This window comes from Trichechus manatus, unplaced genomic scaffold (genome assembly GCF_000243295.1).
Source record: "Trichechus manatus latirostris isolate Lorelei unplaced genomic scaffold, TriManLat1.0 scaffold00121, whole genome shotgun sequence".
In the NCBI taxonomy this organism is placed as follows: Eukaryota; Metazoa; Chordata; class Mammalia; order Sirenia; family Trichechidae; genus Trichechus; species Trichechus manatus.
Genome location: NW_004444057.1, coordinates 760,598 through 782,653, shown reverse-complemented (window position 1 = coordinate 782,653; position 22,056 = coordinate 760,598). Strand labels below are relative to the sequence as shown.

At 39.9% G+C, this 22,056-nt stretch overlaps 1 protein-coding gene across 8 annotated transcripts in view; it reads right to left on the bottom strand.

Moving 5' to 3' along the window:
* Positions 1-22,056, bottom strand: part of SNCAIP (synuclein alpha interacting protein) — a 163,763-nt gene that overhangs the window by 12,327 nt on the left and 129,380 nt on the right. For 6 of the 8 annotated variants that reach the window (XM_004384273.2, XM_004384272.2, XM_012557828.1 and 3 more), the window contains 5 exons: positions 21,307-21,420; positions 12,372-12,497; positions 8,521-8,690; positions 2,744-2,836; positions 973-2,041 (listed from right to left, as the gene is read on the bottom strand). In XM_004384273.2, the coding sequence (XP_004384330.1) occupies positions 973-2,041; positions 2,744-2,836; positions 8,521-8,690; positions 12,372-12,497; positions 21,307-21,420 (1,572 nt within the window). Of the gene's footprint in view, positions 1-405; positions 2,042-2,743; positions 2,837-8,520; positions 8,691-12,371; positions 12,498-21,306; positions 21,421-22,056 lie in introns of those variants that run through there. The other 2 variants (XM_023738664.1, XM_012557829.1) reach the window with 2 other exon arrangements.

The following is a 22,056-nucleotide window of genomic DNA, read 5'->3' as shown; positions in this document are numbered from 1 at the left end:
TGAAAAAAATTGGTGTTCAATTAATTAGAGAGAGAGTAACTAAACCTTGAGTTTGGTACCTCAAAAAGTACTTAAACCTCACTGTAATGGGATTTTAACCTTATAGCAAATAATGAATTATGCAGGCTCTAACGCTCCACTAGGTGGTTTAACTAGATTGTATGGTGGATATTCTGGGTCATTTCATTCCACAGAAAGAGCTTCACATTTTGGCTGCTATACTGTTTTTTGATGGCATGGTATGCACAGAGTGTGCAGGAAACGTTGCCTAAAAAGACGTTCACAGCTCTTATTCGTTGGATGTAAGCCACAGATTATAGGGCATGGTTTCCAATAAATGCAATTATAAAATATAGTTCATGGGACACTCTGCCATCCCCTCTGTATTGGCAAACACTTCAGACTTCTATAGCTTTCCTATCAACACTTGGAGGCCTGTATTTTAAAATGCCAATGTGGAGGTTCCTGTGGTGTATTCATTCAAAGGTCCTTCCAAAATTGAGTGGTTAAGACTTTGGAAATAGAGTTGCTATTTATATGCTTTTTAACGGGGCTTAAAAATAAACTATTCAGTCACATGAAGAGAACAAACTCTTCCTGACGCAGAATCAGTGCCAAAGAAGGGCCCATCTCACACTGACTGGTAGTTTCATCTTGTAGAAATGCCTCCTAGTCTAGAACCTCTAACACCCAAGGATCAAGCCAGTCAGGTAAATCAAGGGGCTAGAATATCATTTCTTGTGATTTACCTACTTTTCTCTCTTAAAGTATTTTCCAAAGGAAGAACAAAGGGTATACCCTCTAACATGACATGTCTCATTAGAAACATGTCAGTTTGGCTTTCTGTGCAAACCTATGGAGTTTTCTGTGGATTCTCTTAAGACGGCACTGATCAACAATGTCTAGTGCTAGAAACTACAGCATAACCAATTCAAGGGGGAAGAAAAAGGATAGTCTCCAAGCAGTACTCACTGTCTTATTCTTTCCTTTGCTAGCCAAGCTCATGGGATTTCCCTTGGTGTCTGTTGTCTTCTTTCCAAGAGAGGTCAAGGGTGGGGTAGAGATCTTTAGCTGGTTGGCTGCCTGATAGTTATTGTTATTGTTCTGGTTGCCACTTAGTGTCTCCATGATGGATCGGAAGGTTCCAAAAGGCCTTTTCAGCTGATCTCCTGATTCACTACTTGTGGAGGTCCGCTGGGGGGCCCTGCCCCTATCTCTGTCCTTTTCTCCATTCAGTTCAAGGTTAGTTTGCTCCATCTGCACCACAGGCTCCTCAAAGGTAACTCTGAGTTTCAAGTTCTGAGATGTTCGGCGCTTGGAAGATGGAGATTTGAGGGCACTCTTGGGACTTGTGGCAACTTTTTGGGCAGCAGTGCTGTCAGGGCTGGGATGAGTGGTGTCCCCAGGGGTTTGGTTTGGGGGGGTATTCCCAGAGCTTGGATACTGGGATTCCAAGTCTGGTTCACTGCTCTCTGAGGTGGGAGAAGGGCTATGGCCATCCAGGGATTTGGAGGCCTTGATGCTAAAAGGAAACCTGCGTCCTGATGCCAAGGTGTGTTTCTTTATCATCAAGTGTAAGCTTTCTGCACTGTCCATACTCTCCACACTTTCTACAATGGGCTGCGGCCGGGGCCTGTCAGCCTTTTTCACAGGTGTGGTCTTGGGGTCCTCAGAGTGGTTAGAGTCTGTGTCAGACTCACTCAGTGACCGCTGCATCAGCTGCCGCAGCCTGGCTAACTTCAGTTCCCTCTTCTCTGGAGGAATCTTTTTCGAATTTCTAGAGGATGCCTGAGCGTCCTGGAATTCAAAGGACAACTTTTCCTGGGTGCAGACATTCTCGGAGATTTCTTTTCCCAACAACTGGCGTAGGATTTTATCAGAATCTTCATCTTTTGCTTTGGCCCTAGCTCGGCTGGATGCCGACAGGCTTCCAAGAACCCGAATCCCCTCTTGGATTCCTGGTTTGCTTTTGGCTATAGATTCATCATCTGCATCTGGAGGTTTCCACTGGGACTTTCCGGAAGTTGGTGAGGACGGTGAACTGAAAAGAGGAAGAAGGACGTATGAGATGATTCCCTGCTGGGTTAAAATGACCTGATGACAAGTAACCGCATGGCTTTTACTACCACTACTAACTTACCAATCACTAAGAATGGAATAAGAATAAACCCACTGCCCCTGAATCAATTCTGACTCATAGCAACCCTGTAGGACAGAGTAGAACTACCCTATAGGGTTTCCAAGGCTGTAAATCTTTACAGAAGCAGGCTGCCACATTTTTACCCCATGGAGCGGCTGGTGGGTTCAAATCACCAACCTTTAGATTAGCAGCCAAGATCTTAACCACTGTGCCACTGGAGCTCCTGGAATAACAATAGTCACAATATCTTTTCAAAGCAATTTGCAAATACTCCACAGTGGCAACCATAACCAAACCGTAACATGTCTCATATATTTTGCCACTAGAATGACTACTAAATTTGTCTATTGTTTTACTGTTTACACATCAATTTTGCATGGGTTTTTCTCAATTTTAATCCCATCTTCATCAGCTTTATGAATTTATACTTTATTCCCATTTCATAGATGAAGAAATACTCAGGCTTTTCCACTGTTAATATCATTTTTATTCCTCTTTATAAGAACAAAAGGTTTTCTGCTGCCATCCTTTCAAAAGGAACTCTAAAAGATTCAGAGATTTGAGATACTTAAGAACTCTAGACACCAACATTCCTGGTATTACCTGGGGGAAGAAGGGAGTGATTTGCCCTCTGATCTCTGGGCTTCTAGGAGTTGTTGGAGTTGGTTCTGCAGTGTGACACGTTCCACTGTCTGTCTAAGGGAAAACACATAATCTCTTTAATACCTGGCTACTACTGTAAATAAGTAGATGTAAATTTTTTTCATGATAACTTGCACTAACTATTAAAAATGCATATAATCTTTATCCTCAAAGTTCAGAAATTCTCCTAAGGAATCAATCAAAAGTACCCAAAAGGACGTTAATTGTAAGTAATCTAAATGCTCATCAATAAGGACTAAGTAAATCAATTATGATTATTTATATAATAGCATCTATTAAAAATAATAACATATTTTTATACCTAAAGGCATAGGAAAGGTTTCCTTAAGGTATTAAGTAAAAAGGGAAGCTATAAAATAGTATGTGTGGTATAATCTTATTTTTAAGAAAACCAACTATGTATATATTGCTATATATACATATACCAATAGGGAAAAATCTGTAAGAATATACTTCAAAATTTTACTTACTCTTTTTAAATTATTTGGTTTAAAAAAGATAATTTTATTAATTTAGTGATTACAGCAAAACTGTTATGGATTTAATTGTGTCCCCCGAAAATAGGTGTTGTAAATCCTACCTTACCTGTGGTTATATTCCCATTTGGGACTACGGGTTTTCTTTCTTATGTTAATGAGGAAGTATTTGTGTGTTTTAAATCAATCTCTTTTGAGATATAAAACAGCAGATTAAGCATACAAGCAAGCACGGATGGGGGAAGACAGATGCCATGCAGCCACATGAAGATCACCAAGGAGCCAAGGAACAGAAGCTAAAAAGAGACAAGGACCTTCTCCCAGAGCCAACGGAGAGAGAAAGCCTTCCCCTAGAGCTGGCGCCCTGAATTAGGACTTCTAGCCCGCTAAACTGTGAGAAAATAAGTTTCTGTTTGTTAAAGCCACCTAACTGTGGTACTTCTGTTTTAGCAGCACTAGATAACTAAGACAAAACAAAACAATTTCCACTTCGGGAAAAAACAATTTAAATAACTTGGCATTTTCTTATATAAATAAGTACAGTAAACTGATCCTGAATTTACAGGAATAAGCAGTATTTACTGAACTCTGTAGTATTAGTTGGTAGGCAGAATAATGGCCCCCCAAAGATAGTCACATCATAATCCCTGAAACCTGTGAATACGTTACCTTATACAGCAAAAGGCAATTAAAGTTGTAGATGGAATTAAGGTTGCTCATGAGCTGATTTTAAAATAGGGAGGTTATCCTGGATTATCAGATGGGTCTAATTTAATCACATGAGTCCTTAAAAGAGGAAATAGGAGGCAGAAGAGTAGGTCAGAGAGATTAAAAGTGTGAGAAGGACTCAATACATGGTTGCTGGTTTTGAAGATGGAGGGAGGGGGCTGTGAGCCAAGGAATGCAACAGCCTCTAGAAGTTTGCAATGACCCTCAGTTTACAACCACCAGGAAAAGGGGGACCTTGTCCCATAACCACAATGGACTGCTTCTGTCAACAACCCCAACAAGCAGAAACAGCCTCTCATTCTAGAGCCTCCAGAAAGGAATACAGCTTGATTTTAGTTTGGTGAGATCTGCAGTGGACTTCTGATCTACAGAACTGTAAGATAACAAATTTGTGTTGTTTTCAGCCACTGATTTTTCTTGTTATAATTTGTTATAGGAGCAATAGAAAACTAATACAATTAGCATCAAACACAGTAGCAGCTGTCATGAGTTACAAGCATTCTTAAAATGACTGCTGAACCATAGAAACTGGCTTAAAGAAGCCCAGTGTCCTCCTTGCCAAGTGTCATTACACATACTCAACAACCACTGGCTGCCTAAATCAAATTCTGTGAGAGCGGGTTCTGATGATACCCCTCCATAAGCCCCAAGCAATATCTACTTTTTTTTTTTTTTCAAAAGTGGTCAGTCTTAGTCCTAACATTTCATCCTTAAGACCAAAGAATTCTGTGTTCTCATTTTATCTCACTAATTCTGGCAAACTCACCTGCTGAAAACTTCATTGTCTAAAGCAGGAGACAGTAACATTCTTCTTAAGGGTCAGAGGGTAAATATCTTAGGCTTATGAACTCTATGGTCTCTGTCACAACTTAATTCTGCCTTTGTAGCACAAAATCACCCCTAGACAATACATAAATGAATGTGTGGCTATGTTCTAATAAAACTTTATTCACAAAAACAGCAGTGAGCTGGATTTGGCCCATGGGTTGTAATTTGCCAACTCTGATCTAAAGAAAAAAAAATGCATTACCACATTCTATTCTTCCCACATTTGCTAGTTGGTATTGCATATCAAGTTTTTAGAAAAATATTCAGTGAAGGGTAAAACAGATGAAGACAAATTATGGTCTGCTTTCAAAAGGTTTATTAGGTGTCTTAAAGTGAATGACACCATATTCAAGAATTAACTATTTGAGGGCAATTGGGTTGACTAATGACTAAAATCCTCAGCTGCTTACAGGCAAGGTCAATATGAAAAGAATGACTCTATTCTTTAAATGCTAAAGGACTTATAGATTTTAATTAAATAAAGAAAATACATGAGCACAGTCCTAGGCTCATAGATTAGGACTTCATCAGAGCCAAAAGTTGCCATTTCTAAATAGTAACCATGTTTTTAAAGAGTTGGTATTCTAGTAGGAAAAGGCACTCAAGACTGTCTCCCACCCAGAATTTTGGACTGAAAAGGCAATGTTTCCCATCTTTTCTCCTGCACCTATCTAAGTTATTGGTACCCTGGGCCCTGGAGTGCACAGTGGACTGTGGCTATACTAAGTTGATTATCTATTCATTTCTGGTTTTGTCAGTTTCACTGAGGCACACAGAAAGTAAAAGACTGGCATCTACAACATAACCCCTCATATTTTATCTTGTCATTGGCCTAAGTACTTCTATAAAAGTGTCCACAGCATTTAGCTCTGGAGAGAACTGAAGGACTGTTGGCTATTAGTGTATATGTGTATTTTATCCTGGGATCATCAACAGAGAGAGCAGCCAAGACCCTGACCTTGAAGAATCTGCCAATAAAACAGCTATTATAACTCACGAAAGCTGCTCAGACTCCATGGTACAGAGACTGTAGAGAATGTTTTGCCATGTTTTCTCTGAATATGAGCCTTTAGAAAAAGCATTCTACTGGACCATTCTGAAGTTCCTCTTTTTGGATAGGTCCATACACTATTTGAGGGAGTTGAAACTGGGACATTATTTTTGGAAGGCTATTAGGCAATCTGCACAACTGTCAGTGGAGACTTGCGTGTTGCTATGACGCCGGCAGGTTTCAGTGGGGCTTCCAGACTAAAACAGACTAGGAAGAAAGGCCTGACAATCTACTTCTGAAAATCAGCTAATGAAAACCCCATGGATCCCAATGGTCCAAACTGCAACCGATCATGCGGATGGGGCAGGACCAGGCAGCCTTTCATTCCGCTGTGCATGAGGTTGCCATGAGTTGGAGGGGCGACTCAACAGCAGCTAACAACAACAACTAGGCAATACCTAACCACGTTTTAAATGTGTATGCCCTTTGTTCTATCAATTTCTTTTCTAGAAATTTATCTTTAGGAATACCTATACATGTAACACGATTAAGAGCTAGGCTGCTAACCAAAAGGTCAGCAGTTTGAATCCACCAGCTGCTCCTTGGAAACCCTATGGGGCAGTTCTGTTCTGTCCTATAGGGTCGCTATGAATTGGAATCGACTTGACAGCAACAGGTATAGGTGTACATAAAGACATGTGTACAAGGATGTTCACTGTGGTAAGATAACCTATTGAATTATTAATTTGTGCACACTTCCCCCTCAACTACATTCAGACCTTTCTGCTCATCTTCCCCGGGGGGGTTTTCTATAATTGGGAAGTGGATGCTCAGAAGTAACCCTTTTATTTATTTATAATACTGTATTGTGTTTAAGGTGAAAGTTTACACAGCAAATTAGGTTCCCATTTAATAATTTCTACACAAATTATTCAGTGATATATTGGTTACATTTTTCATCATTCTCATTCATTTCATTCTGGTTATATAATTTCCAGTAACCTAGCTTCTCTGCCCCCTTACCTTACCTTCTCATATTTGCTTTAAAGTAACTTTTGACTATTTGGTCTCACACAGATACTTTTTTAAAAGGATCTCATTACTCACAGATGATATTCTTTATTTTATGAGCCAATTTGTTATTTAGCTAAAAGGTGACCTCAACGGATAATTTCAGTTTAAGGTGTAAAGAGTATCTCAGAGCAATAACCCCTTCATTTTTAGATTTTAATTTAAAAAAAAAAAAGCCTAGACTCATTAAAACAATTAGCCTAGGTATGGGGGTGGGGTGTGGGGTACAGGCTTGTGTCTCTAAGGGAAGAGAGTGGTAGTAGAGAGAGGAAGGAGGTTTCCCCGAGCTTAGCAGGGAGTCAGAGGGTCCAAGGTCTTGTCATATTGTTGAATCAATTATACTTACAATCAGTTAAGGCCTCACATCTACCACCAGGTCTTTTTTCAAATGAACTGTATTCACGGGAAGAAAACTATAACTTAAAAGCAGAGTTCCATAATTTTTAAGGATTAGCCTCCTAATCTGTCCATACTACTTTGAATACTAATTCTGATTTTCAGTGATTCGTTCCCACTTTGGCATGGTCTAAGGCCAGAGCTTTGAAACAAGCCAGTAGAGATCTTCCCTCAGGTGGGCGTCAGTTCCTTAATTATTCAACCCACTAAAGACCTACCTATCATGTGGCCCACCTTTCTTAAAGCATGTCAAAACAATCTCCCAGACACACTCTTCCCTAACATCTAGATAAACAATGTGTACCAGTTTAACAATCTTATCAAGAAAGGAAGTGACTTTAGCTAGTATACAGTATTTTAAGCAGCTTCATGCTGACTGAGCACTACATTCTGGGGATTCATGAATCATCTGCTTAACTTTTAAAATAAGTTTAGTGGCTGAGGGTTACGAAGTTGTCTGTCCATAATTTACCAAATATACATTTTTCTCCTTGAGAAAACTAAGAAACCAGCCCAGATCTAGTCTTCTTTCATGCTCTTTTTGATTTCCTGGCATATTAACGATAGAAGCTCCGGGATGGTACCGGTGTGTGCTTTCCACACCCTGCTACGTAATCTGTCTGGCCCCGAGATGTGAACAGAGGAGAAAGGCCTAAATTCCCTGCTGAGGGTGCTTGTTTTGCACTTTTTAATTTAATATCATCTTTTCTGAGATGGCATCTTCATCATTAACAGTGGCTGTGAGGACTTGGGACAAAGGAAGAAAAGATGAGGAGAATGTTAGGAATTCACTGTACAACTGGAATGAAGAAAGCTTATAAAAGTACTTGGCTGAAACCTGTTGGTGTTGTTAGCTGCCATCAAGTCGGCCCCTGCCTCATGGCAACCCCATGCACAACAGTACAAAATGCTGCCTGGTTCTATGCCATCCCCACGACAGGCTGTGGATCTTCACTGGTTTATTTGCAGAAGTAGATCACCAGGCCTTTTTTCCTAACCTGTCTTAGTCTGGAAGCTCCCCTAAACCTCTTCAGCATGATAGCAACACACAAGCCTCCATGGCAGACGGGTGGGGACTATGCATGAGATACACTAGGCAGGAATCAAACCCAAGTCTCCTGCATGGAAAGCAAGAATTTACCACTGAACCGCCACTGCCCTAAGCTGAAACCTAAGCACAACCAATTATAAGTCAGGCTTTGTTATAGGCCACATAGGACACTTACTCCTTTAGCTGCTTGGTTAACTTAACCACCTGAGAGGCCAGCGACATGCAGGTCTCCACCACTACCAGGTACCGGGAGCACAGGGTGTGGCCATGCCGCTCAGCGCTCTGGGAAGGCTTTTCCCCTGAGTGGTTCTGCATGGTGACATTTGCTCCATATTCAACCAAGGTCTGTCAGAAAACAAAGAGTCACGTAATTATATCAGGACCTCCCTCTAAACATTTTTTATAAAACCACTGTAACAGAATATTGAATGGGACTTTCTCTGTTATTCTAAAACCAGTTACCAGAGCCCACAGCAGGGGGACGAATGGACCATCATTACAAAAGAGAGCCTCTGATGAAATTTCAACAGTTGATACCTCCTTTCAGAACCTACAAAGAGGTAGATACTACTATCAGTCCCCACCCCAGCTGACAGGAGAGGAATGGGCAGGTGAGGAGGTTGCAATATCCTTAGAGTCCTTGCTTTTATGGAGTGTGTAGTGTTTGTGGTGAGATGGTTTGTCCCTTTTGATGGGTAGACTCCAAGAGAATGACTCATAAAATTGGGGGATGCCCGTAAGAAGGGGAGACTGGCATTTTCTTTACCCATTCCTGCTTGCTTGGGTAGCACACCTGCTGATCCGTTACTGAGTCTACCTGATTAGAAATAAAAAGAACTAAAGAGAGATGACACAGCAGGTAGTGGGAAAGCTATGAAGCAGCCCACACTCCCACCATGGGCCACAGCAAGGATATGTCTTGTGGATTGAGCAGGCTTTGTAGAACACAGTTTGGTGTGAGCTCTCTTGTCATTGCCCAACTAAAAATGAAGCGGGCCTTCCAGCACCAAGAGGCAGTGGGGTGCATCCTAGGTGGAGGGAATTGTATAGGAGAGGAGAAGGCAAAGTTGGAGCCAGATCTCCCATGCCAGGTAACAATGGGGAGGCTCCAAAGGGCCCTCTGAAGACCCTACCCACAGCACCCACCACAGAGTCAGCATCTGAAGGCCTACCACAGAGGGCACTGGTGGCAAACCACAGTGAGCCAAAGAAGCAGCGACAACTTTCAAGGAGCATACACGATCTTTCCCAGTTAAGCAGAGACATTTGACTTTTTGCCTGCATACCTCCTTTTGTCCCCAGTGCTGGGGTTCAGAAGAGATAGGGGAGGAGGCTTAAGTGGTATGTCAAAGCCATTCATGCCTCACTCCCCATTCCCAGTCCCTGAAACCCTGAGTAGAATCTGGGTTGGTGAGGGAAGGCTTTGAAACAGGAATGAGATTGAGATTTTAAACGAGCCTGGAGTAAATTTTAATAGTCAAAGACAAGCAGAAAATTATGGAATCTGGCCAAGATATCATTAACAGAGAAGAAAGAGATTTTATAGAGCATGGCTGAAATCAATAATTGAAAGAAAATTCAAAGCTGTTTTTATTTATACTTTGACAACATTAGATATCACAAAAAATATTCCAATATTCATCAACCATCACAATCTGAGATGTTCTGTGACAATATCATGATAAGATTGTAGACCTCTGGATCTATTTTGGGAACAGGTAACACTTTTTTTTCCTAGGCTACTTAGAGGTCATTAGGAGCTTCATTTTCCTTTTGGTTTATGATCACTCACCATGAAAAGGTCAATTCACCATAAAGCCATTGCCACCTACCTCACAAGAGTGTTACAGACAGCATGTCGGCATCGAGCTCTCAGACTTCTCAGAGAGACTCAGTATAAACACACACTGTTATTACTCCCGCTCGTCTCTGACCTCTGCATTTTTCTTCCCAATGTTTTCCTTACTCAGTCCCTCCTCATCCACGTAAGGTCCCCCCTTGCTCACTCGCTTTTCTCTGTCTTTTTTATCTTTTTAAAAATCTCACACCCAGTGCATACACCCTTCTCCAAGATTATCCAAGTTTCCACATCTATAATATCTAGTGCCAAAAATATCATTTGTGTTAAGTGGCATGATGAATGCTCTGAAAGGACAGACCACCTCTCTTCAGAGGTGATTGATATTTCACATATTAAAAAGAAAAAAAGAACTAAAATCCCCAAACACAATTACTGATATCAGCTGGTTTTCTTTGGCTTTCCATCATTTATTAGCTGATAAAAGGCTCATTTCAAGACTACTAAATATTAGTGTTTTTAAATGGAAAAATGTAGTTTTCGATTTTCATTCAATTATCTTTCCACACAAAAAACAATGCTAGTCCTTTAATCTTTCTGCAGATCCTGGTAATAATCTAAAATTTTCTCTTTTCTATACTCTCCAATTTCTTATCACTCCCGTTAAAACTCGGTGCCTCAAATTAGAAGATGGATGCTTTGCCGACAACAATGAGGAAACCTGCAGATACTTGGAATCTTTCTATCAAGTTCATTTTCCAAAGAGCAGTTTCATGTGACTAGACACTCTAGAGAGCTTTCTGCTGTTACTTATGCTTTTTGTTTTTATAAATCTCCTGCCTTTTATGTTTACAGTTTTTCCCATGACTTCTGTCATTTCCTGAGTCCTATCTTCCTGAACTACTGGTTCTCACCGCCCAGTTTTTCTATTTTAGATACCGTCTACCTTGCACCCAGTAGGACCTCAGTAAATACTGTTGAATAAACGAGCATATTACGTGAGTTTGCAATAAAGAAAACAAAACATACAGAAGGCAAAAACGTGTTTTCTTAGAGGTTGTTACATACATGTAACATTTTGAGGAGGTAATAGGATTTTCTCTAATCACGGCCTTCAGCTACATGTTGTCAATCCCCCTTTCCCACACATTAGGCAGATGTGGGAACACATCCACAGAGTTTTGGTCATTTCTAATTATAAGAATGATCTCATGATAATTACAATTCATGTTCATAATTCAAAATTTAGGCCAAATCAAACCTCAACTTTGTTTCCAATGCAAAGCCCTTCTTCTCCTCACAATTTTCTCTCCTCTTCTATCTGCTTCTCTTGGTTCTCCTTCAGCTATCCCCTCTCTTTGCTTTGTCACTGAGGGCCTTCAGATCTTCCAGGTGAAAAGTTTATCCAGTTTTTACATTCATTCACACATACCCCAAATTGTGCACGGGTTTTCCCACCCATGCACTGTTCGATGGCGGTACCAGGTTTGGTCAGAGCTTTCTGCAGCTGAGGGACAAGATGCCTGCTCTTTCACCTGCAGGAACCCCATAGTCACTAAGCATCCCTCTTCAAGTGCCCCCTCATGTGGCTTGGGGTAGGGAAAAACCTCCCTCCCCTCTCCCATGGCTCGCTCTGCTTCCCAACCTTTTTACATCATTGTGCACGTAGAAAATGAAAATATTTTCAAGGCCTGTTAGGCTGCTTGAGGCCATTAGATACACTGGGTGCCAACAAAGGCCCTGCCTAGCCCCTCACAGGCTGAGGGCATCAATATCTAAGGCCCGCTGTAACAACTTCCGGGCCCTGTGGGCACGCATTTCAAGAAGCTCGTTCCTACTGCAGAGAAAAGGGAAAAACCCACAGCACCATTCCTCTAAGCTACCACTCTCTACTCTGAAGAATTCTTTTAAACCATTCCTGAAAAATCAGTCCTATTCTTTATCAACCTAGGAAAGGGAGGTATGGTGGTGATGGCGAGAATGGTTCTGCCACTTGACAGACAGCTATGACACACAAAAAGAAACTCTTAGGGCAGTTTACGCCCACATTTGTGTGGGTTTCTGAAAAAATACAACTATATCAATATAATTCCTTATTGTTTAGTACTATAATACAAAAACTTGATTAAATCAGACATTCTTCCAGTGTACAAAATTTCAATCTTTCTTTTAAAAAAAAATTACTTGATAAACTCATTTCACTGTGCAAAGCAGCCTGCCTTTTGTACCTGTATGCACCCGAGGTAGCCATGCTGTGAGGCTATGTGAACGGCGCTGTTGCCATCCTGGTCCACTTCATCCAAAGAGATGCCCTGTTCTTGCATAAACTGAAGAAGCCACAGAAGAATCTTTTCCTGTAAACACAAGTATAGTCGGACTTAATGCAATATCACACAGGAAGTCAAATACAAAGACAGAGGAAAACAAGACTCCACCTTTGAAGCTTAGATACAACCCAGCTACCCTAAAAACCAACAACCCATTGCCGTAGAGTTGAGTCCGACTCATAGTGACCCTATAGGACAGAGTAGAACTGTCCCATTGAATTTCTAAGGCTGTAATCTTTACGGAGGCAGACGGTCACATCTTTCTCCCACGGCGTGTCTGGTGGGGTAGAACCACTGACCTTTAGGTTAGCAACCGGGTGCTTAACCACTGTGCCACCATGGCTTCTTCCAGTTTACCATAGCAAGAGAAAATTCTCATTTACTTTAAACTGAAAATTCATGAATCTCTGCCTGAAAAGAATGATAGAGGACTGCACAAAGAATTTTAAGAGCAGGAAGTTACCTTGGATATGCTCTTGTTCTGTCTGCTTATTATATAGAAGGGAATATTGATTCACAGAAAGTCTGAGTACCACCTCAAAGTCACACAGCTTGAAAAATCCAAAGTTGGAACTAGAATCCAGAGCTTTGCAATGTTTTTGCTACCGTGTCATACTGCCTCCAGGTTTCAAGAATATTATAAAACCTTGGACTTTGAAGATAACTAGATTATACTTTTTTAAATTCATAATCCTTCAACCATGCCTTCTTAACCCCATACCTGCTGCAATCAAGAGGCTTACAAAAAGAGGCAGCTTCTTAAGCTGCCAAGCATAATCTCACTGAAATAAAACTGGTATACTCTTGATTTTTCCGTCCAAATGGTGGTAGTTTAAAGGTAAAGCTGTCTCTTCTTCCATGCTAAAGTGAGGGAACTCGAAGCTCTGAACACACACTTTTCAAAGGCAAAGACACAGAGCAGTCAGCATGTTTTGTCATAATCTGTTTGCATTTTACCCACTGAGTCTTTTGTGGTATTCTCATGCTGTGCTTGGCTTTGGCAGAAAGCAGGGGGATGGGATTTCAGTGTTTTAAAATAGAAGAATTAAATATAAAGTTAAAAAAATATAAGAGTGGTAAAAACAGCAGCATGAAGTTTAGTGGGTGGAATGTGACATTTAAAAAGATAATCATGTGTCTGAAACAGCTGTGAACCTCTTTGTACCCTTTTAAAAGATTTCCCCCTACCCTCCAGTTATTTGCTCGGACTGGTCATGAACTTTGTACTTTTGTGGATTAAATTTGCCTTCACCTTCTGAACATGCCAACTAATCTGCTAAAGGAATGTTGGATAAAAACAACCAACTCCTTTAATGTTTCTCCCCTTATGCCGGGGAAAGGGGCACTGTTTATGAAGGTCTCTGAGACATCAGGGACAGACGGAACATTCCCACCACACTTTTTCCAAACGAACAAGCAGGGAGTAAGGCCCCTCAAGATCAAACAGAGAAAATCGTAACCAGCACTTACAACCTACCAAGAATGTACCCAGGGATCAGGATGAGGGTTAGCTGCAAAAGCAGACAGACCTAAGGGAGAGTGAAACCCTCAAGGGTCCCTAGAAAATAAGGAAGAGGAGAACCTGAAGGCTAGGGCTGGGAGTCAGAATTAGGATAAGGACATGCTGATATGCTTAAACCTCTTCTTCAGAAGCAAACCTACAGAAAGTTGGAGATGAAATTTGGATCAAAGCGAGTGATGTTTATCACACATGCATGAGGTAGAACCACTTTCTCTATTTTTCCTACTTAAGTAGAGGCAAAAAACTGGACTACTTTTATTTGGAGGCAGATGAGTGAACTATGTGAATGTTAACTCCTTAAAAGATTGGGTGAGTGGAATTATCTCAAGATAAAGGACACGATCAACTGGTTTGAAGTCAGTGGCTAAGATATGGGGACTGTAAGGGAGCAGGTTGCTGTGCCTCTACCAGTGAAAAGGATGGCCACACTACATGTAGAACAAATCCACTACAATGGGTCATTCTCATACTTGTGGTGACTTGGTTTGTCCCATGATAGTAAATCATGGAATCTTAAAATTGCAGAGTGTGAGAGATGTTAGGGCATATCCAACTTCACATCCCTTTTTTACAAACCAGAAGACAGAGAGAGGATGACTACAGTGTCTGTGATATCCTAGCAGCATCCTTCTTTAGCAGGTAAAGCTCAGAGGAGTTTAACAGATGTTTAGAAATGTTTCATATATACCTCCTTTTCAGTTTTTTTGGATCCAATTAAGCATTATAGTGGATATGTTTATTTCACATGCACAGAAAATGCCCTTTACTAAAATTCACAGTGTTCTGACCTTTTAATAACAAGGTTGTAGAAAATGGAGTACTGCACTTCGTAAGACTAAGCATTTTTCCCCATGTAGAAATCTGAGGGGAAACCTAGGGATCTGCACTTTGCAGGGGTTTGATAATCTGAGAGAACAAGATACCATAAGCCTGTGTGAGGCAAGAGTTGTCTTGACTCTTGATGGCTCTCCAAGTCAGTTTCAGGACATATTGTTACAATAACTTACCTTCTTCTTTTATAATGGCATAACTCTTTCTTCCTTACAATTAAAGATCTTCCCTAACCCAATATGCTGGAGATATTATATGGAAACAAAAATCTCCCCTAAGTTATCATGCAGAAAAGTACTACCAAAAGTGACTAGCTGACTATACACCTGGTCTTCTAACAATCGACATTTAGGACTTCTGAGGTGGACGTGGAGATGGCTAGAATCCTAGGTTTTGTAAGAACGGATTCAGTGTCCACTCAGAAAAATTGTGCTTTCTTCTCTGATTCTGGAGAACACGCCAGCAGAGATCCACATCCTACAATTTAAACAGTGACTTATATGACAAATACCTGATAAGGAGGACAGAACAAATATGACTATTTTCTCCAACTAAGAAAGTCCATATTAATGCAGAGGTGTATTAGATACATATGTAATGGCACCCGCTTCCCCTCTTAGCTCTATAGCTCTGTGTGTGTGTGTGTGTGTGTGTGTGTGTGTGTGTGTGTGTGTTGTGTGTGTGTCTGTACAGAGAGGAGATGTTAAAGGAAGAATGTAACTTCAGATCTTCATTTCCCCATAACTATTGCTTTCAGAGAACATTCAATGCAGCAACATGAGTAGAGAGGCCCTTCTGTATTATTTCTGTTTCACAGAATGCCTCTCTAACTTACAGTTCATCTGTCCACCCACACATCCATCTATCTATTCAACTTTCATCTATTGACTGAAAACTTCCTTCATGTACTAGTTTTCTCTAATGGGGATTTTCTGTTGTTTTGGTAACCTGTTTTAATGTTGTATTTTGTGTATTCTTAAAGGCAACACAAGTTGTTTAAAGAAGCAATTAATATACATAATTTATGAGATTTGCTGGACAAAGTCTAATAAAAATGTAACTGAAAAGCACACCACAAGTTTATTACTGTTATCAATAAAATCTCAATAGTTCGTGGTGCAGTAATAAGTTTTGAAGGAGTCAGCTTTGTCTGCAATCATAGTTGATCAAATCTAATATGCCATCAATTATTGGATTCATTCCAGTTTTTTAGATATTAAAATGTAAGGAAAAAAAAGGTCAACAATAATTTCAAAATGTAGAACTCAGAGATGGTAAAATGTGAAAAAAAAAAGTGCATCTAAAAATTTATTAAACAGAGTAAGGCCTAAATAATTCTTTTGTAAGCTTTCTCTGATACTTTTACTTATGGTGAAATAAATAAAGGAAATAATATTATAGCAATTTAAACAATAACAGCCAACATTTGTCTAAAACCAGTTGCCATCAAGTTGATTCCTACTCATGGCGACCCCATGTGTGTCAGAGTAGAACTGTGCTTCATAGGGTTTTCAATGGCTGATATTTTGGAAGTAGATCACTAGGCCTTTCTTCTGAGGTGTCTTTGGGTGGACTTGAACCGCCAACCTTTCAGTTAGCAGTCAAATGCTTAGCCATTTGCACCACCCCTGGTGTCCAATATTTGTCTAGTGCCTACTATATGCCATGGGCAGGGCTTCATGTGGCTTTTCTCATTTAGTTCTCAGAACAACCCTATGAGGGGGGTTCTGTTATCCCCATTTTACAGATGAGAAAACTGAGGCCCAGTGAGATCTTCTCTTTTTTAAAAAATAAACACATCCAGGCTGCATAGCGATAAGTGGTAGGGATAGGATTCAAACCCAGACAGCTTGACTCAGGAGCCAGTGTTCTTCCTGACTCTGTTTCCTTCCTCCTGAGTTTGAGTATCTACAACTGCTCATTCTCCACCACGCCTAACTCCTTAAAGGACATGCTCCCTTTACATCTCTTGGGTCATGGAAATCAAGGCTAACTGCCTATCAACCTGTGGGTTTGTGGAGCTCTATGTGGATTATGCTTTTTCAAATATCATTCCTTGGAGAGCAGAGGATGCTTGTACTAATCAAAGATTTTTCTATTTTGCTTTCATCTGCAGTCGCAGCACTTTCAGCATTGTTTACTTATTTCTGCCCCATGACAGTGAAACAATAAAGTCAAGGGAATATTTTGCCTTTTTAAAGTAAACTGTGGAAAAACAACACTAACACTCAGCCTGTGGAAGCATCCCCCTCACCAGCATGCATACCACTGCTCATGACCAATAGAAGGAATTGCTGAGTCTTTTCTTTTTTAAAATCTGTATGTGTGTCAAGGCAGACGTTTAAAATGGAGAACTAACACAGCGTAGACATCAATGCTCTTGGTAAATGCTCGATGCTGTGATGCAGATTGTTTTTGTAGGAGAATCTCCTGACCAAAAGTCACGATGCATGACTCAGAAACAAAACAAGTAATCATTGGTTCATGTTGAAAGTAGCACAGAGCCCAACAATGGATCAAGTGGCTCAATGACCAATGAAAAACAGGCCAAAGTCCCAAGCAGATGAGGGTGGGAGGCCCCACTGGGGGGGCTGGACGGGAGGCCATTAGACAATCTGAACCCTTGTGTTGTGAAGAAAACAGCTCCTCACACAGGCGGTAGCTTTGAATTGAGACAATTCTGTCTCAATTGTTTTGCCAGTAACATCCTTCTCAAGGGACAGCAAAGCAAGCTTATCCAAGGACATCCCCTGCTTGTTCCCAGAGTCTCCCTGAGGCTTTCACCTTCACGCTCCCTGTGGCTAGCTCTGCTACGTACAATCAGGCAATGAAATAATTGCACCCTCTGAGACTTCATGTGTCAAGAAGAGGAAAATCAATTTCTATCACCCAAAGATCTATCACTCCAGGAGGCCACTAAAAACTGTTGGCAACCCTGTGGTACTGGAGTATTTAAAGGTAATTTTTACAAGAAAAAAGGCACAAATTGGGACTCAAATTCAGCCCATTCTTTAAGAATCTATATGAGGGGCAGAGGGCAACTAAAATAAACCGAGAGGAATTTTCCCCTGTACTATCCTTTACAGAGGTATTCACTGAAGAAACAAAACCAGAACACACTGAAGTGAGTGCCTGCTTGATGTAGAAAAACTTGCATGTGCTGAATCCATTAGAAAACTGTTCAGTAACAGTCCTTCTTGTGAAAATATTAGCCTTGTAATGGTTCCAAGCTCAGCATCTCCACAGGTTATCTGTTACATAAGTGGCTGCGGCGGATGTCGGTTGGCTGGACAGAATTCACAGTTCTAATGGGCTTCTGCATTTTCCACTTGGGTAAGAATGCTTTCTGCTGCTGGACTGCCTCACTCAAAACTGTACTTTAGGTCATTAAAAATGCTTATCAGCTTGAAATAACAACCTGAAGATTGATACTAGCATGAAGCAAATGTTTGACACAGCTCTTGAAATAGGTCACTAATTTCCATAATTTTCCTCAAACCCAGCCAAGTAAGCTGCACGATCACCCAACCAGTTCCCAAAAGGGCATTTTCTTTTGTTCTGTCCCAGTAGCTTCCAAATTATGAGAAACCTGCTGTGAGAGTTGAATAAAGGAACTGGTATATATAAGCAATGTTTCCTAAGACAATTCTGAATGCCCAATTATTTACTTAGAGTCTCAGAGCAGCAGTGCAATTCTTTCCTGCTTGTCTTTGATATGTTCTACCAAGACGGCAGGGAGTCTTGCCACTGATATCTTAGGCTTTATGTAAGTAAATGAAATCAGTGACATGAAACAATTATTCAGGCAGTTTGAGAATACATCAATTTCTGTTTTATACTGAAGGTGATTTATGAAGATTAAAAACAAAAAACAAACCCATTGCTGTCGAGTCGATTCTGAATCATAGCAACCCTATAGGACAGAGTAGAACTGTCCCATAGGGTTTCCAAGGAGTGGCTGGTGGATTGGAACTGCCAACCCTTTGGTTAGCAGCCTGAGCTCTTAAACACTGCAACACCAGGGCTCCTTATGAAGATTAGCAGTGATCAAATCCTCTAGTCATTTGAAAATTCTATTCTCCCTTTTGCCTGAACAGTAAAACCTGTGAAAGCCGGAACCTGCGTAAGGCAGAAAGCTGTCAGAGAAGGAAAACTCAAATATTTTCCATTAACAGAGAGTGATAGAAAAGTGGTAAGCTGCACCCTATCAAAGGAGGAAAACTTTTGAGAACCGGAAAAACAAGGCAGTTCTGTCGAGTTCCGGCTCTCACAGGTTTCAGCATACAAGCGTTTAGGCATCTATAGCAAATGCCTATTAACTAACATTGGCTGTTTGTAGAATATCATGGCTGGGGGCTAGTAGGTACAATACACGAGAAAAAACAGTAATTCATACTGTTTCAAAGACAGTAGCTTTTACAATTTTTTAAAAAAATTTATCTTCTACAAATTTTAAATGTTCTTCCTGCTCCTTTTTCTTCATTTCATAAATTTAACAGAGTTGCTCACTTCTCCCATGAGCTGCATAAAGTATTCTAAATATCACAATGTATTGTTAGATAAAATTGTAAAATCGTTTCCATCAGCTATATTTATGCTACTGTAAAAAGTCTATACGAATTATCTACACAGATAGAGAGAAAATAGAATCTGGCCCTGAAGTCAGAGGAACTGAGCTGAAATTCAGTCTTTGCTTTCACAAGACATTTCACTAGACAATGCCCATGGAAGCAGCAGTCAGGAAATCAAACAATGTATAGTACTGGGCAAATCTGCTGCAAAAGATCTCTTTAAGGTGTTAAAAAGCAAAGATGTCATCTTGAAGACGAAGGTGCGCCTGACCCAAGTCATGGTATTTTCAATTGCCTCATACGCATGCGAAAGCTGGACACTTAATGAAAAAGACCAAAGAAGAATTGATGCCTTTGAATAGCTGTATTGGTGAAGAATATTCTGGACTACCAGGAAAACGAACAAGTCTGTCTTGGAAGAAATACAGCCAGAGTGCTCCTTGGAAGTAAGGATGGCAAGACTTTGTGTCATGTACTTTGGACATGTTATCAGGAGGGACCAGTCCTTGGAGAACGACCAGCGCTTCTTGATGAAGTAGAGGGTCAGCGAAAAAGAGGAAGACCCTCGATGAGATGAATTTACACGGTGGTTGCAACAATGAACTCAAACATAACAATGATCGTGAGGATGGTGCAGGACCAGGCAGTGTTTCATTCTGTTGTATGTGGGGTCGCTATGAGTTGGAACCGACTCAAAAACACCTAACAACAACAAGACATTTGACCATGTGCACAAGTCACTTTTTTTGTTCAATCTCCTCATCTATATAATGGGGATTAAAAAGAACAGAATCTCATAGGGTTGTTTTGAGAAATAAATCAAATAATGTACACAAATACAAATACAATGGCACGGGGCCTGCCACATAGGAAATATATATATATATATACTTATTTATATATCTGGAAGTTATCATGGCATAAATAAACTACTAACATGACCAGCACCAAAGAAAGACTGTGGTGTTATTCTTAAGTCTATTTTTCAAACTTGAGATTGTTATGCTTGAAAAATCACAATCTCTTGTTTACAATATCACAATTTATTGCCACTGGGAAGGTTTATGAAGCCAAAGGGGATATGGTTATATGCATGAGAAACAGCTTTCTTTGCCACAAACAAATACAAATAAATCTATTTTAATACAGTGCTGAGTTTTTATTTGTATTTTTTAAGGCTGAGATTGGCATTTTGTATTTCCAATTTTTTAAAGAAAATTTACATTTGTTCTCCTTAAAGGGAGGAAGTGAAATTTTTTACTTACTCTGAATCGTGATCCATATATATCAATTATCAACACTAGGATTCTCTAATGTAGAAGAGTCATCTACTTAGTGTGCCTGCTCATCTTTAATCAAGCAAGGCTTACTTGTAATGCCTAACTAAAAAATTTCTTCTTAATTTTTGGTTCAAGGAAATATATAATTTTTTCTTTTTTACAAAAATAAAATATATTTATTGTAGAAAACTTGGAAAATACAGAAAAGTACGAGAAAATAACCTCCTGTAAGTATGAGTGATAACTACTGTAAATATGTTATCTAATTTTTTCTAGTCTTATTTATTTCTTTTCATTCCTCTATCTCTCTCTCCAAAATTCAAAATTGGTACCAACTTACAGGTACAGTTTTGTATCATGCATTTTTGTTTAATATTATATAATGAACATTTCCCCACAAAATTCTATCATATGGATATAACTTCATTTATTTATCCAATATCCTATCTTGGGATATTTAGGTTGTTAAAATTTTTTCTTCATTAAAAAAGTGCTACAATAAATATCATTGCATATAAAACCTTGGATGCATTTTTGATGGTGTCTTAGGCTTGGATTTTGATGGAATAACAGTAAGTAAGAGGTAGGTTATATGGTACACAAAGGGAAGATATTTAAAAACTCCTTCATACCTGGCCATAGCAACCTGCATAATGAATAAGGCTTGGAAAATCCTTTGAACAGCTCAATTCTGCAATGGCTTCTGTTTCACTCACCATCCAGCGAACACACTCCAACTGACCATTCTAGATCAAAAAAAAAGAAAGAAATTCAAGATTACTCAGGTATGAAAATATTCGTAGATGGTAATTTTACCAAGGAAAGAAATAATTTGAATGTTGGCTTTTATATGTGGCTTATTTAAAATATAATTATATCACCTCTTGGAACCCTGGTGGTGCAGTGGTTAATAGCTTGGCTGCTAACCAAAAGGTCGACAGTTCAAATGCACCAGCTGCTCCTTGGAAACCCTGTGGTTCTACTCTGTCCTATAGGGTTGCTATGAGTTGGAACCGACTCAGCGGCAACGGGTTTGTTTTGGGTTTTTTATGGTATATCACCTATTAGTGGCACAGAATGGTTAAGTGTTCGACTACTAGACGAAAGTTTGGCAGTTTGAACCCACCCAGAGGCGCCTCAGAACACAGGCCTGGCAATCTGCTTCTGAAAGGTCACAGCCTTAAAAATCCTGTGGAGAAGTTCTACTCTGCACACATGGAGTCACCATAAACTGGAAGTGACTCGAAGGCAACTAACAACAACATTATCTTCTTTGTGGTTTTGGCTTTAAATCAACTGCAGAATTTCATTTAAATACCTTTTCATCAGTTATTTTAAAATCACTTTATTGAGGTATAATTTGCAAACTATAAAATGTACCT